This window comes from Fistularia commersonii, chromosome 18 (genome assembly GCF_037954325.1).
Source record: "Fistularia commersonii isolate RoL2024-O1a breed Wild chromosome 18, RoL_Fcom_v1.0, whole genome shotgun sequence".
In the NCBI taxonomy this organism is placed as follows: domain Eukaryota; kingdom Metazoa; phylum Chordata; class Actinopteri; order Syngnathiformes; family Fistulariidae; genus Fistularia; species Fistularia commersonii.
This window is the reverse complement of record NC_141301.1, coordinates 15,196,962-15,211,212: the sequence shown is the minus strand read 5'-3', so window position 1 is coordinate 15,211,212 and position 14,251 is coordinate 15,196,962. Positions and strand designations below refer to the sequence as shown.

Sequence of the window (14,251 nt, the reverse complement as noted above, 5' to 3'; positions counted from 1 at the left end):
ATGGCCCAGACGTGTGAATGAAAGGGTGAATGGTTGTTCGTCCAGTGACGGCCGGGATAGAGTGCAGGATAAAGGGTATCGGTGAATAAATGAATAAAATATAACTGTGGTCTTGTAGGGAAAAACCCACGCAGCGGTCGATCAGAGCGGGATCAATATTGTCACAAGTGAACACCGTGAGGACGTTCTCCGCAAACATCGGCGCGGAATAAATACTTGGAGTGGTCTCGCTACAAACATGAAGGCGTCAAATGAACAGTGGGCAGAGAGAGAGCGGAGACTATGAATTAATTAAAAGATAATATTGCCTCGGGAACATATGGGCCGGATGTAAACAGTCTTTGTCAGCTAAAACTCTTGTTGTTTGTATTTGTGAAGATTCCTGCTGAGAACCTCCGGCACGGAGGAGGGAAAGTAAGGAATGGGTTTCGGACAAAGAAAACAGCGGAAAACAAAAATGGAAAACAGGCGTCCATGTGAAATGTTTCCGCGCGGCGGCTTTTAAAAACGCAAACATTTTCACAGACAAACTGGCGAGGCAGAAATCCGCCGGCTCGTCCAAGTTGGCTCCGCTCACCTGGGTGGACGTGCTGTCGCTTCCCCTCCCCGTCGGGAAAGACAAGGGCCACTGCAAGACCGGCAAAGAAGAGGAGCAGCACAGGTGAGACGCAGGAATATTCTCAAATAGCCTCTTTTAGCGACGCTACTGTCTGATTCCCCTTCGGTTTATTATTAACTTCAAGCCCCGGGTGACAGACAGCGCAGATGCTGGGGGAAGAATCGGGCTTTGCCCTGCGAAGCTGTCAGCCTCATCTCGGGCCAAGTTTTGAGTCTGGGGAGTTTTATTTTTTATTTTTTCCAAATTAACAAAAAGTTGTGTCTGCGAGCGGCGGTTGGATTGCACTCCGGGGTCGGAGGGGGGCGCGTGTCTTTTAACTCGTTCTGACAGACCGGATCGTAACGGGGTTTGATCGGAGGGCTGCTCCGACCGAGACGCTTCTCCCGTCGTGACACGAGCCGTCATCTGACGGCCCGAATTAGCGCGACCCGTCTCAATGACATGTCCGTCATTAAATGTGCGCCGGCGGCGTCGGAGTGACAACATGAATCACGGAGGTGGAGCCGCTTCCCCTCGTCGTTCCTTTGTAAGGAACGGAGCGACGATTAGCACATTACTTAGCATTTTTGAGGCTCAGAGAAAAAAGAAAAAATGAATATTTGTGCACCGGAAATATACAGATCCATCGACGATGACCTGGATTTCATAGAAGGTCGGTCACCGAAGGTCCCGCCAGGAGTCACACTTTGAATTTACAACTTTCTCTTGGGTTCCAGTTTCATACCAAACATTTAATTTATGAATAATATAGAAGACAGAAGAAGAAGAAATCCCTTTCTCTCATCACGTTCAGTTCGACATACATCGCGACCTCAGTGAACTTTGACCTCTGTACCAGAGTCCGTTCGCCGTGTCCCGTCAAGGATGATTAGCAAATTATCGTTATTATTTTTACAACCTCCTCCCGCTATGTGATCACCAGTCCAAGGGTCTCACCGAGCGTCGGCCGAACTAAAGCGACGCTCTGTAACCTCTGAGTGGCAACAGCAGCCTCTGTCGGCGCAGGCGCTAACTGCGAGATAGCGTCTGCGTCGTCATGGTAACACACTGAACGCATTACCCCGAGGGAAAAGACTCACTGTATTTTGATTCATTCACAAAACCTTTGGATATTTTACTGCGGTTGCCGACGTGCGGTCTAATTGGGCCGAGGGGGAAACTCGTGCTCGTTTCTAAATTAAACAGATTGTACAAAAACATTGATGAGGAATCACATCTTCATTATCAATAAATACGGATAGCAATAATAGATCATTATTATTGCTATCCATCGCTATCGATCGAGGGTCGCACCGAGCATCGGCCGAACTAAAGCGACGCTCTTTATCCTCTGTCGCAAGATAGCGTCTGCGTCGTCATGGTAACACACCGAACGCATTACCTTTTATTGCATCGGAAAATAAGGCCAAGAGAAGCCGTCACTCATCTGCGCTCATCCCTGCAGCGGCGAGGAAGATGAAGACTGGTGTCCCCCTCTCCCGGCCAGAACCTACCTGATGGACTCCTCGGACCAGCTCTCCAACCCGCCCACGCTGACGTCCTCGCCCCAGCCTTCCGACCTCCTGGCCCGTCACCTCACGGACCCCCAGGTGTCCCGGTCCAATCCGGATCTGTTCACCGACGCCGAGCCCTGGGACGCCGGGGAGACGTATCACACCGGCCAGTGGGCGGAGAGCTTTAAGGCGGACGGCGGCGGCGGTGGCAAAGGTTAGGCCGGATTCAGATCATCTTCTCCGCAGGAACGGGAAGTCTGGAGAGGAGAGCGCGAAGCACGCGGCGTCATGAATAATTTAGCCCACGATGTTGCATTACAGGCTTTGCGCATGGAAATCATGTCACATTACGTTAAATTGCGTCTCCGTAGTCTTTAGTTCCTCTGTGATTCCTCAAGGGTGACATCAGTTTGCTTTCATGTCAGGGAAGTCTCCCTCCGCCGAAGTGAGCCCGACAGCCCCGTCGCACCGGGCCCGGAGCAAGAAGAGGAACCCCAAGGACGGGCAATTCAGGAGAGAGTTGCACAACCAAGCAGGTACGAAGCACAAACCAAACTCACTTCGAACACCAGGGATCGAGGCTCGTATCCACGGCGCTCCGGCTTCTCCGGAGCCCGGATGCCGGTTGGACGCTTCACCTGGGTTCAAATATTCAAACGTTTCAGCCCTCGCGGTGACTCTTCCCTGACGTTCAGAATCAGAAAATCCGCTTTATTGACCGAGTCCCTGTTCACACGTACGAGGAACTCGGCTCCAGGGTGAAGAATGGAAGTGCAGCGTGCAAAGTCTGTCATAATGCGATCATTCAAAATGAGATCATTAAGAGGATAGATATTATTGATCCCGTGACGCGGAAATCAGTCGTCACAGCAGCAGCGCAAGGCAGAAGAGTGTGCAGATAGTAATAATAGAATAGATGCAATAAAATAGATGCAGATAGTAAGAATAGAATAGATGCAATAGGATAGATGCAGATAAACAAAGACGATGTTGTAAAGCGGTGACGTGCAGTCAGGGGAGGCAGGAGAGGCCGTGCCTCACTTTCCGATCTCGGAAAGACAAAAATGTAAAATGAGAAAAAGAATGAAATGGTTATCGGTGATTTGCACTTGAAAATATTTTTCATTTAACTTCACCTGTTTTCAAAATGGCTGGATTTTTTCCACATTTACTGTGAAGAGACGTGAGGTGAGGCCGCCGTCTGTTGAGCCTCAATGGCGGCTGACCGCTGGCATGCCCTGCACTGAGACCGTATTGCTGTCGATATCTAACCGTTTAAACACTTTCGCTATATTGACTACATTTCCAATGTACAGTGTTTTTTTTTTTGTCAACAACCGTATGTGCGTCACTAGTCTCTTACGCTGAGCGATCATAAAGTGGCTGCTAAGAGCGAATCCGTGAGGCACGCAGTTCTCCTGCCTCATGGAGGTCAATGCCTCACCAGCCATGAACCTCTGTGCACATTGCTGATGTACAATAGAATACAAAAATAAAAGGAAATAAAAGAACTGCCCTGTGAAGGGTTCGTTTAGAAAAAGTACTATAAATGAAATGATAATAAAAAAAATAAGTGAATAAAAGATAGATAGATTAACATATGGTAATGGTAAATCTTGATTGTAATTTATTTAGAAATAAATCCTATGAAATAACGATCAGATGCATGGTGCAAGACATGTATGCATGAGGTGTTGTGGAGATTCATATGTCCATGTGCACCTTCTTGCAGAGTTCTGCAGTGATGTTGAAGAGTGAAGGTCCTGATTAGAGGGAAGTTTGAACCCCCCGCCCCTTCGCTGCAGTGTTTGTACAGACAAAGCTTTGACTTTGAAAATGCTACGTTAGAAAGATCTGCCATAAAACCCTAAAACGATGTTGTTTCGTTAGCCCTTGCGCCTCGACGCTCTGCAGAAACCCACTGACAGACGGGCGGGCGGGCGGGTGGAGGGATCAGGTGTCGCGGTAAATGTCGAAAAAATGTAACGAGTTCTTCTTCAGCAGCCAGATCGTTTCGAAATGACACCGAAAGCCGCCTCAGCAGTATCCTGGTTGTGGTGCTAATTGGAAGCAAAGTTTATCTGCTAAGAATCACAATGTTGGATATTTTTGTGCAGATGTTAAGCTCCGAATGTAATTGTTCCATGTTTACGTCCTTTTGCCTAGAATTTTAGCCACTTTTTTTTTGGGGTTGCCCATTCAATTAAAAGTAAGAATGCAACTTTTATCTGCTTATTTCAGGCGAGAACACAAAGCTTCAGAGACTTGTTTTGTTTACAGCAGCTGCTAGCAGCGCCGGTTTGTCGGTCCTTGGTAACTAGTCATTTGGGGAGGGAGCATTTCAAGCATTTCGCGGGAAGATAAAAGACAGCACCTTGTGATATACAGGCTATCTGACAAGTAACATCCCATAAATGTCCAATTTAGAACGGTTGGCGTTATTATATTGAAATTGAAAGCTAGCAAGTGCATAACCGTGCCGTCATCCACCATTAACATGAAGATGAACACGTGTAAAGGGGGGAGAAAATGGGTTTATCGCGCTAAAGAGGTTTTATTTTGAAAATCTGGCATTGTGTTTTAATGAGTATTTCAGGATTTTACTCGTAATAATGCCGAGAGCACAGACTGTTTGTGCAAATCATCAAGCCGCGGTTTATTCCTCTTGTTTTTGTTAATCACACCCAGAGCTCCCCCCTCCGCCGGCGCCTCCCCCCGCTGACAACACCCTGCAGCTCCTGGCTGATGTTTTGAGCCGCGGCAAAGCGGACGGCGAAAAGAAAGACGGCGGCAACGCACCTACCCTCCCCCAGAGGGGGGACCACCTCTCGCCGCCGAGGAGAGGACCTACCAAGTGGTTTTCACAGGGTACGAGAAGCGGACGGTACAACTTTAATGCGTCGCCAAAACCAAAACGGACGACGTGCAATAAAAGCACAGTTTCCGTCTCCCTCTGAGACACATGGCATCCAGCTTTAGCAGCTGGAGGTCCAATGGATGTCTTTTGATATGATTGTTATTCTTTATGCAAATCCCTTTTGGCCTAGAAAACGACAACTGCCGTCGGTGTTGGTGGCGGAACTGCTCTTAGTGAGGCGGGGGGCTATTGTGGGCCTTCACTTAGGGGTTTAACCTATATAAACACAGCTGGAGCTCCCACTGATTTGTTTGTCATCCGCAGATGAGAATGTAATCCCGTACGGACAGTCCGGCATGCAGTCCACCGTCCAGATGTCGGGCTACGGGTCCCTGGGCGGGAGGATCTTTCCAAGACCCTCCGCTGCCGCTTGGAGAAGAGATGAGGTACGTCCAGGACGGGGAAATAAAACAGAGCCAAACAGACTTGTGCCCTTGAGATTGTCGAACGGCGGCCGGTCCGGAAACAAACGGAGAGCAGCTTGATTCGATTGCGGTGTTTTCTTGAGTGGAACGTAGCAAAAGGTCATGAACTCAACCTGTATCTTTGGAGAGCACTTTGGAAACGTTTACATGAGGGAAGCCCGACCGATGGGTTACCGTCATCGCAAAAAAGTTATTCGATTTGCAGATGACGTTGTGATGTGTAGTGAGAGGTGGAGGAACATTTCGAGAGCGACCCGAGTGGAACGGTGAGGCTACAGGGGGCGGAGATCAAGAAGGTACCGAGGGTCAACAGTCCACGGTAGCAGCGAGTGTGGAGAAACAAGCGCAAGCAGGCTGGAACGGGTGGAGAAAAGTGTCCGTGGTCTTAAAAGAGTAGCAGCTAGAGGGAAAGGAAGGTGGTTTCTTGTTTGGAGAAGACAGGAGGCAGAGCTGGAGGCAGCAGGGATGGAGATGTGGAGGTTCCTCTTTGGGAGTGAGGAGGAAGGAGAGGATCGGGAAGGAGTCCAGCAGAGGGATAACACATGGTAGATGTTCTGGAAATACAGATGGTTTGGACACTGTCAGAGGAGGGATGAAGATCCGGGTAGAGGGATGCTGAGGTCGGAAGGAGGTTAGGAGAACATGCAGAGGTGACGTTCTACTGGAGGGTTGCATGGAAGCCATACGTTGTGACTTCATACGCCCGCTTTGGTGTTTAATTTATGACGGTCGTAAATGAATGACGGCATTTTTAATCGAAAAATGCGGAACGGCCGCTGAGTGAAAAGCTCTTACAATGTTTCTCTCTTTGCAGAACCTGATGTAGACGGAGGGCTCATCTGAAGCGGCCTCCTGTTCACCCCTTGGAATCCTGGCGGTCTGTCGAGGCGTTTTCGATGACAAACACGAGACGAAAAGGCGAAACCTCGAGGCTGGTCATCTGCCTTTGCACAGACTGTTTTAGAGATGTCCCGAGCCGTCCGGCGCATTTTAAAGAATCTGTACAGGTCGACAAAACGCTAGCTAGTCTGATCCTTTGTTTTCTCTACGGTGTTCCATCCATCCGCTCGCCTGCTCTTCTTCTCGAACGGCCTACCGTGCAGAACTCCGCTGATGTGTTCACGTGAAAATAGCTTGTGTGATTGTGGACAAAGAAAAAAAAAAAAATGAATATTTGTGCACCGGAAATATACGGATCCATCGACGATGACCTGGATTTCATAGAAGGTCGGTCATCGAAGGTCCCGCCAGAAGTCACACTTTGAATTTACAACTTTCTCTTGGGTTCCAGTTTCATACCAAACATTTAATTTATGAATAATGTAGAAGACAGAAGAAGAAGAAATCCCTTTCTCTCGTCACGTTCAGTTCGACATGCATCGCGACCTCAGTGAACTTTGACCTCTGTACCAGAGTCCGTTCGCCGTGTCCCGTCAAGGATGATTAGCAAATTATCGTTATTATTTTTACAACCTCCTCCCGCTATGTGATCACCAGTCCAAAGGTCTCACCGAGCGTCGGCCGAACTAAAGCGACGCTCTGTAACCTCTGAGTGGCAACAGCAGCCTCTGTCGGCGCAGGCGCTAACTGCGAGATAGCGTCTGCGTCGTCATGGTAACATACTGAACGCATTATCCCGAGGGAAAAGACTCACTGTATTTTGATTCATTCACAAAACCTTTGGATATTTTACTGCGGTTGCCGACGTGCGGTCTAATTGGGCCGAGGGGGAAACTCGTGCTAGTTTCTAAATTAAACAGATTGTACAAAAACATTGATGAGGAATCACATCTTCATTATCAATAAATATGGACAGCAATAATAGATCATTATTGCTGACTATTTCCAGCCCCCCGGTGACCCAGACTGCAGGAACGGGCGCCATAGATAATGAATGAATCCCGCAAATGATGATAAATTATACACGATACGAATCAATTATTCATTAAAAAACGGCGACTTATATCATTTGCTCCGAAACGCACAGTTAAAAGCTAGAGGTAAAACATCCCGCAGCAACGACAGGAACCGATATCCACATCGGATTGTCGGCGACGGTTCGATTCCCGTTCCGTCCGCGAAGACACGTTTCCCACGGCGATGAACGCCGTTCTTCCAAAATCGCCCGTCGGCTACGTTTGCCGTTGCCGACAAACCGTGCATCTGTCACCCACTCCCACCTTGTTGTCACTTAGTGCGAAGCCGTGAGGGCATCACTGTGTTATGCTAAGTCAGTGTTTTGCCATTGAGTTGATACCTTTAGGACTTTGGTTTTCTTTGTTATTTTCCCTCGAACTAGAGATTTTTATTTTTCCTTCTTCATCCTGAACAATGTGATATATAACGCCGCAGGTGGCCGAGCCGCTCCTGCAGGCTGCCGTCCCGTCCTGCCGTCGTGTTCCGGCTCGAGTGTCGTCCGCTTCGATTTATGGGTAAAAAGTGGAGAGTTTGGAGGTTTGGGGAGTGACAATGAAGCAACATGTAAATGTGAGAGCGAAATAAAAGAACAAAAGGCGGTGGAGGAGGTGCCTTTATCGTCAGGGCAACGTTTCATGACGTGGCTTGAATAGTAGAAAACACCACTGGGACGTTTTTTTTTTCTCTAAACTCCAATTTCTCAAAACGGTGTTTATTATTTTATCTTTTTTTTCACCCCCTCAGATGTTTGAGTGAAATGAAGCCTTCGGGGCGGCGGGAGGTAAACGTGACCGGGACGTACTATACAGCAGATTACTGAATGTATCCTCTGTCCTCGTCTTCACCGTGGAAACCGGCGCAAACCTTCGCTTCGTGAGAAGCCGGAAAGATGAGAAACGGCGCGGGTTGTTTGAGTTCCTCCTTCCTTCGCCGCTGCGTGGCTGTGTTTGGTCGTAGCCCCTGTAGAGAACCAGTGTGTTTGTCCCGTTGAGGTTTTTAAAAATGACCAATAAAAACATTTATTACAAAATTTCCCCTCCTTCTTAATCGATGAATACCCGGTAATCGGCGCAGGAACGATCCCGCCTGCATGCGGGCGCGGGTTATTTATTAGCAGTGCTAACAGCTACATGCTAATAGCTCTAGCCCGAGGACACTAGCCGTCATAGCCAAAGAATGGATAACAATGGCGAGATGAAGCCCCGCCCCCTGGGAACCGGGCTGGCCAATGAGAGCACAGGGAGATAAGAGGTCATGGTGGGCAAAATGAATGTTTGAAAAAAGAAGACCATGATTTTTACATGGGTGTTTTTATGGGATGGATTCCAGGAAGTGGAGCTCCTCACAACTCATGCAGGGGATTTATGGACGGCCGAGTGACTCAGACCTTCCCGTTTTCTCTCTCTCTCTCTTTCTCTCTCTCCATTTCCATCTCTCTCTCTCTGTCTCTCTCACCTCTGTCTGTCTCTACCTTTCCATCTTTTTTTTGAGTCTGTTTGTATGTTTGCTATCAACTGGTGCAATTTAACACAATTTGAATGGATGGATGGATGGATGGATGGATGGATGGATGGATGGATGGATGGATGGATGGATGGATGGATGGATAGATGGATGGATAGATAGATAGATAGATAGATAGATAGATAGATAGATAGATAGATAGATAGATAGATAGATAGATAGATAGATAGATAGATAGATAGATAGATAGATAGATAGATAGATAGCAGTGACGTGCATTGACGTCATCACCGCACGACTCTTCCTCATATTTGAACAGCAAATGTGAATTTTATTTAGCGATTTTGATAAAAAAAAACAACTAAAAATGGCAAAGCTACGTGGAAATACTTTATAGTACAAATCACTGAATAAATATAACCATTTAATTTATTTTTTCATTCTGCATTTTTTGCTTTCCGTGATGACAGATGATAGATAGATAGATAGATAGATAGATAGATAGATAGATAGATAGATAGATAGATAGATAGAACTTTGATGGTTTTGTGGTAATGTACATGTATCTAGCATGCTTTGAATATGCTTCCCTGCAGGTTGACTCTCATTTTTAGGGTTTTAATTATATTTCATTATTTATGACATTATGGGTTTTAATTAAAGGCTGGGACTTGGTGCAGGGTTCGATTCGGCGGCGGCGGCGGCGTTTACAGTCGGGCTAAACGAATATAACTCACTTTTAATGTCCCTGGGATTGTGTGCTGGCTCTTACTTTCAAAGCTTTGCCAGGAATATAATGAGAAAGACAGGACAAGAGAGAGGGATGGGGATAGAGAGAGAGAAGGAGCACAGGGGTAGAAGCTTTATTTTATTTTCCTCCCCGAGCCAAACGTCCCCGAGGCGTGAATTATTTGGAGTTCGCTCCGGTGCAAACAGTCACCGGGCTCCCGAGGGCTCTTCGTCTTTGCACGGAGACCATTGAAAGGCAGGACGGACGCGGGAGTTTTCTTTGAAATGAAACCGACGGGCGTCTCTTCATGTCCGGACGTTCGTCTGTCGTCGAACGGACCCCCCTTCCCCCCCGTCAGAGCCGGGGGCCGGAGCGTTTGTTTTTGGCAGAGAAAGTGATTTGGATGCGACTGGGCCGCCTTTGGCAGGAGCTCGCGGTCCCACCAGGCCGCGGGATGATGCTAATCCAATGCCGTTTTAAGGGGTTATGCAATTTATAAGGGTTCTACAATTCGATGCTTTTAGGCCGGTAGCAGGGATTAGGCTGTCTGTGCTTGATACACACACACACACACACACACACACATGCACATACACATGCACATACACGTGTGTTTGCAGACACACACACACACACGCTCAACTGGATTTACTGAGTTCATTTTTCATGTCTTCTCTTCCCTGGAAATATGCAGTGATTTATGTTCTCATGCGGTAAAATTTGTTTTAAGCTCCGTGTTACAGCATTTCTTCTACGGTTCCCGACTACTTTATTGTGTTTAGAAAGATAAGGAAAGTAAAATGGGTGTGTTTGATGTAGGCGTGTTCACACACAAACACAATCACAAGCTGCTAAGAATTAGTACTCTAATATTTTATTTGTGTGAGTGTGTGTGCGTGAAAAGAGTTCTTAGGCTTAAGGTACACAATGAGGGTGAATAGGCACACAGGAATGAATTCATACAACAACAATGATAATAGTCATTGTAGTGAAAACGTATAATAAGGATGAGTGGATAAATAATGATCGCGATAACAACAACAACAATGATAGTATTATTACTATATGAAAGGTAATTATTATCATTGTTATTTTACTATTGCTTATTTCAACGTTAGAAAACCATGTAATAGTAACAACAAAACAGCTCTTAGTATTATTATATGATTCTAAAAATATCAATAACCACATTTAATATTAATCAAATCCATATATTTATAGTAGTATCTAACAATAAAAATACTAATATTAATATTACAATTTACGTTATTAATAATTAAATAAAAAATGTTATTGTAGTACCATTAATCAATTGAAAATGATCTATAGCATTATTATTGTTTTTATTATGATATTATTCTTTCATAATTTTCTGCTTATATTATTATATTTGTTTATTATTATGATTATTGTTATTAATACTATTATTATTATCATCATTATTATTATGATATAGTACCACATGTACAGTAACCACTTGAATGTTTTTTTATAGATAATATAAGATTTTTTTTTTTTAATTTAAAAATTAAAAAAATTAAATCAAAATTTTTTTGAAACATCATTCATCAATTAAAAATTCTCAATTACATTATTATTGTTTTTATCATTATCTAATCATTTTCTGATTTTATTATTATTATTGTTATTATTATTATATTGTAATACAATGTTAACCACATCAATACTTGTATTATGAATAATAAAATCAAGATATATATATATATATATATATATATATATATATATATATATATATATGTATATATGTATATATGTGTATATGTACATTTGTATATTAAAAAAAAAATAACCCATACAATAAGAATTTTTGATGTGTTAACTAGATCAACAAGTTTATATTATATATATGATATAATAATATTAATATTAATGGAAATTAAAAAAGAGATTATTATAATTCTTGTTGCTTCTTATTTCAAAACCCACTGGTGTTGAAATTGTCACTGTGAGAGTAAAAAGCGCCATCTAGCGTTGGAAACTACAGAGATGAGATGTGCTGGCAGGTCCACCAGCCTTCATTTGGGATGGTTTGCATCTGACGGGCTCTTTGGACTTTTCAGGCTCTTCAGAAATAAACATATTGTTCTTTGTATTAAAAAACCCTGTGCAGAGTTTTGATACATTTAACACATATTTGATCATTGTTTATTGATATTTTACAAAATCTACGTCAGACCCCATTAGGACAATGTGAATCCTTATTTTGACATTGATTAACAGTTTACTTATTTGTTTATTCAGACAAAAAATTAAAATATGTCATGTCAGTGGAACCAAGAAGGGGAAAGAAATACCCAATAAAATGATGAACACAACAATGTCCCTGCAAAAAACCAATGAGTCCCGGTGTAATATTACCTGTCATCCAGAATAAAATGACTTACTAATCTGATATCAGATTAATCTGATTTATCCTCGTGGGCACGACCGGGTGAACGGCTGAATCAATCAAACCCCCGAAGTCACGGTGCCAAATCTGGAGGAGGATGGGGGGGTAGATGGCCATCGGACATTATAATTGAGTCACGGGTCTTGGATGCAGGCAAGTGGAGGACATGGTGAGATGAATTTCTGACTCAAATTTAATCATCAAATCTAAATCTAAAACACAATTAAAGCTCCTTGAAATGCCTTGTTTTCTTTATTCTGTCATCGACAGCCCGGAGAACACGACGACGACGACGACCCCCGCGACGGTTCCCACGACACTCCGTCGGTGCGTCCGATAAATCTTAGGATCTACGTTTGCGAGTTCGGTAAAACCCCGATTGCTAAATCCACCGCTTTGCTACTATCTTGGTGAATTCTTGCCGACTTCTTCTTGTCGTGGAAACCAGACTCCCTATATTACTGCCAGGTTTTTGGGCGGGTCCAGGTTATGGCGGCTTGTTGATCTGCAGAAACTAGATGTTGTTATGCCAATTGGGGTGTTGTCGTTGGAACAAAATAGCAATTTAATGGGACGTGAAAAGGTGAAGCTAAACAAAGGAGCGAAATCTGTTGGATCTCATGTGGACGTTCCCGGATGTTGCTTCTGGTGGTGGGTCTTTCCTGTTTTTTTTTTTTTTTGGAGGATGCAGACGGTCCTGATCCGTGTGTGCGAATCTTCGGTGTTCGCCGACGTAATCGTCCGCCATTTGATCGGAATCAGATTCAGAAAAACTTTATTTGTTCCCGAGGGGCGATCAGGGGCACATGGGGTAGAAGCATCGAAGCAGTGAGCATTTGAACATCAAGAATAAAAAATCAATTAAAAAAAATGATAATGATAAATAATCAACAAAATAGAGAAAAAAATAATTATATATATTTGTTTTTTGAATTATATATACACACACACATAGGAGTAGAAGCTTTTTTTTTTTTTCCTCCAGGAGGAAAAATATAATTATACATATATATAAATTACTGAAAAATGACAGTTCTGAAAGGATTTGAAAAACAGATGCTCAAGTAAAAAAATTCAAAGAAATAATGATATTCATCTAATCCAGGTAATCCCATTGTTTTTGCTCCAAGGAACGATACCTCCATCGGCATAACAACCCCGTTACACCAAGCTTCTGCAGAGCAACTCCTCCATTTACACAACAAGCCACTGTAACCTCGACCCGCCCAAAAATCTGTCGGGTCTCTTGGGAAAACCCTCACAGGTCAGAAGAAATGAGGAAACCTCTGGTGAAACGTCTTCAAGTGAAGAACCTCAGATTTCCACAAAAGTTCACCGTGAACTGGATGACCGAGAACCTCCGAAATCTCGGTGAAGAATGTGAGCGCTTCCGAAGGGAGCAGAAGTCGCTCCCGGCGAGGATCACTCACGTCCACGTGGTATTAATATCGGGTAAAACTTTGAATACAGATGACGCTAAATGATTAATGGTCCATTTATTATCAGTTTAAACCGAAGCGGCTCAATAACTCGACCCGCGGACGAACGCGTTTGACCTTGGCTCGCAACATGGATGCCACTCTGCCTATTAGAAACACCCACATACAATATCTAGAAATAATAATAAAAAAAAAAAAGAAGTTCCTAGGAAATAAATAAGTCGGTGTGTTTGTGACTTCCAGGCAGGATTATTGCATCTGGTTGTCATCGGGCAGAGAAGCCTTGAAAGGCCCTTCTTCTCGCCGCGGCTGCAGCTGCTGCACGCGCTGATAAGAACTGGGAAATACGTCATTTGTCAGCCGCGGAGTCTCTTCTCCAGATGTACGCGGCTCCGAGCTTCGATTAAGGATTTCGAACCACGTCGCGGATCGAGAATAACTAACTGGCTTAATCCAAAGGATGGTTATTATCATTATTTATATAGATGTTCTTTGAATTTTTATACGTGAGCGTGTTTTTTTTTCGAATCCTCTCGGAACAAACGGCGGCCTGTCACGGACCCGATAGGTAAAGCCACAATGGGACCGCACAATTTAAAAAAAAAAAAAAAAAAGAAAACAACGTTTAAATCAATCGTTTTTCAAAGAAACTATTCCAGCAACACCAGTGCTCCGCCTATTGTAGCCGGTGAGTTTACTGAGTGTGGCCTGGCAGCGTTTTGAATTGGAAGCCCTGTGTCATCAGTATTACCGAGATGTGCACAGCGCTTTAACGGTTTTGTATTTTCAGCAGATTCCCGAAAACACAAAACTCATCCCCCGTGATTGGTCGTG

At 44.2% G+C, this 14,251-nt stretch overlaps 1 protein-coding gene across 3 annotated transcripts in view; it reads left to right on the top strand.

Moving 5' to 3' along the window:
• Nucleotides 1-8,401, top strand: part of LOC147224560 (roundabout homolog 2) — a 60,183-nt gene extending 51,782 nt beyond the window's left edge. For 2 of the 3 annotated variants that reach the window (XM_086164577.1, XM_086164576.1), the window contains exons 21-26: nt 526-661; nt 2,064-2,326; nt 2,538-2,648; nt 4,801-4,980; nt 5,294-5,415; nt 6,269-8,401. In XM_086164577.1, coding sequence (XP_086020703.1) covers nt 526-661; nt 2,064-2,326; nt 2,538-2,648; nt 4,801-4,980; nt 5,294-5,415; nt 6,269-6,280 — 824 coding nt within the window. In that variant the 3' untranslated portion in view covers nt 6,281-8,401. Of the gene's footprint in view, nt 1-525; nt 662-2,063; nt 2,327-2,537; nt 2,649-3,844; nt 4,029-4,800; nt 4,981-5,293; nt 5,416-6,268 lie in introns of those variants that run through there. The other variant, XM_086164578.1, reaches the window with a different exon arrangement.
• The last annotated feature ends 5,850 nt before the right edge of the window (nt 8,402-14,251 follow it).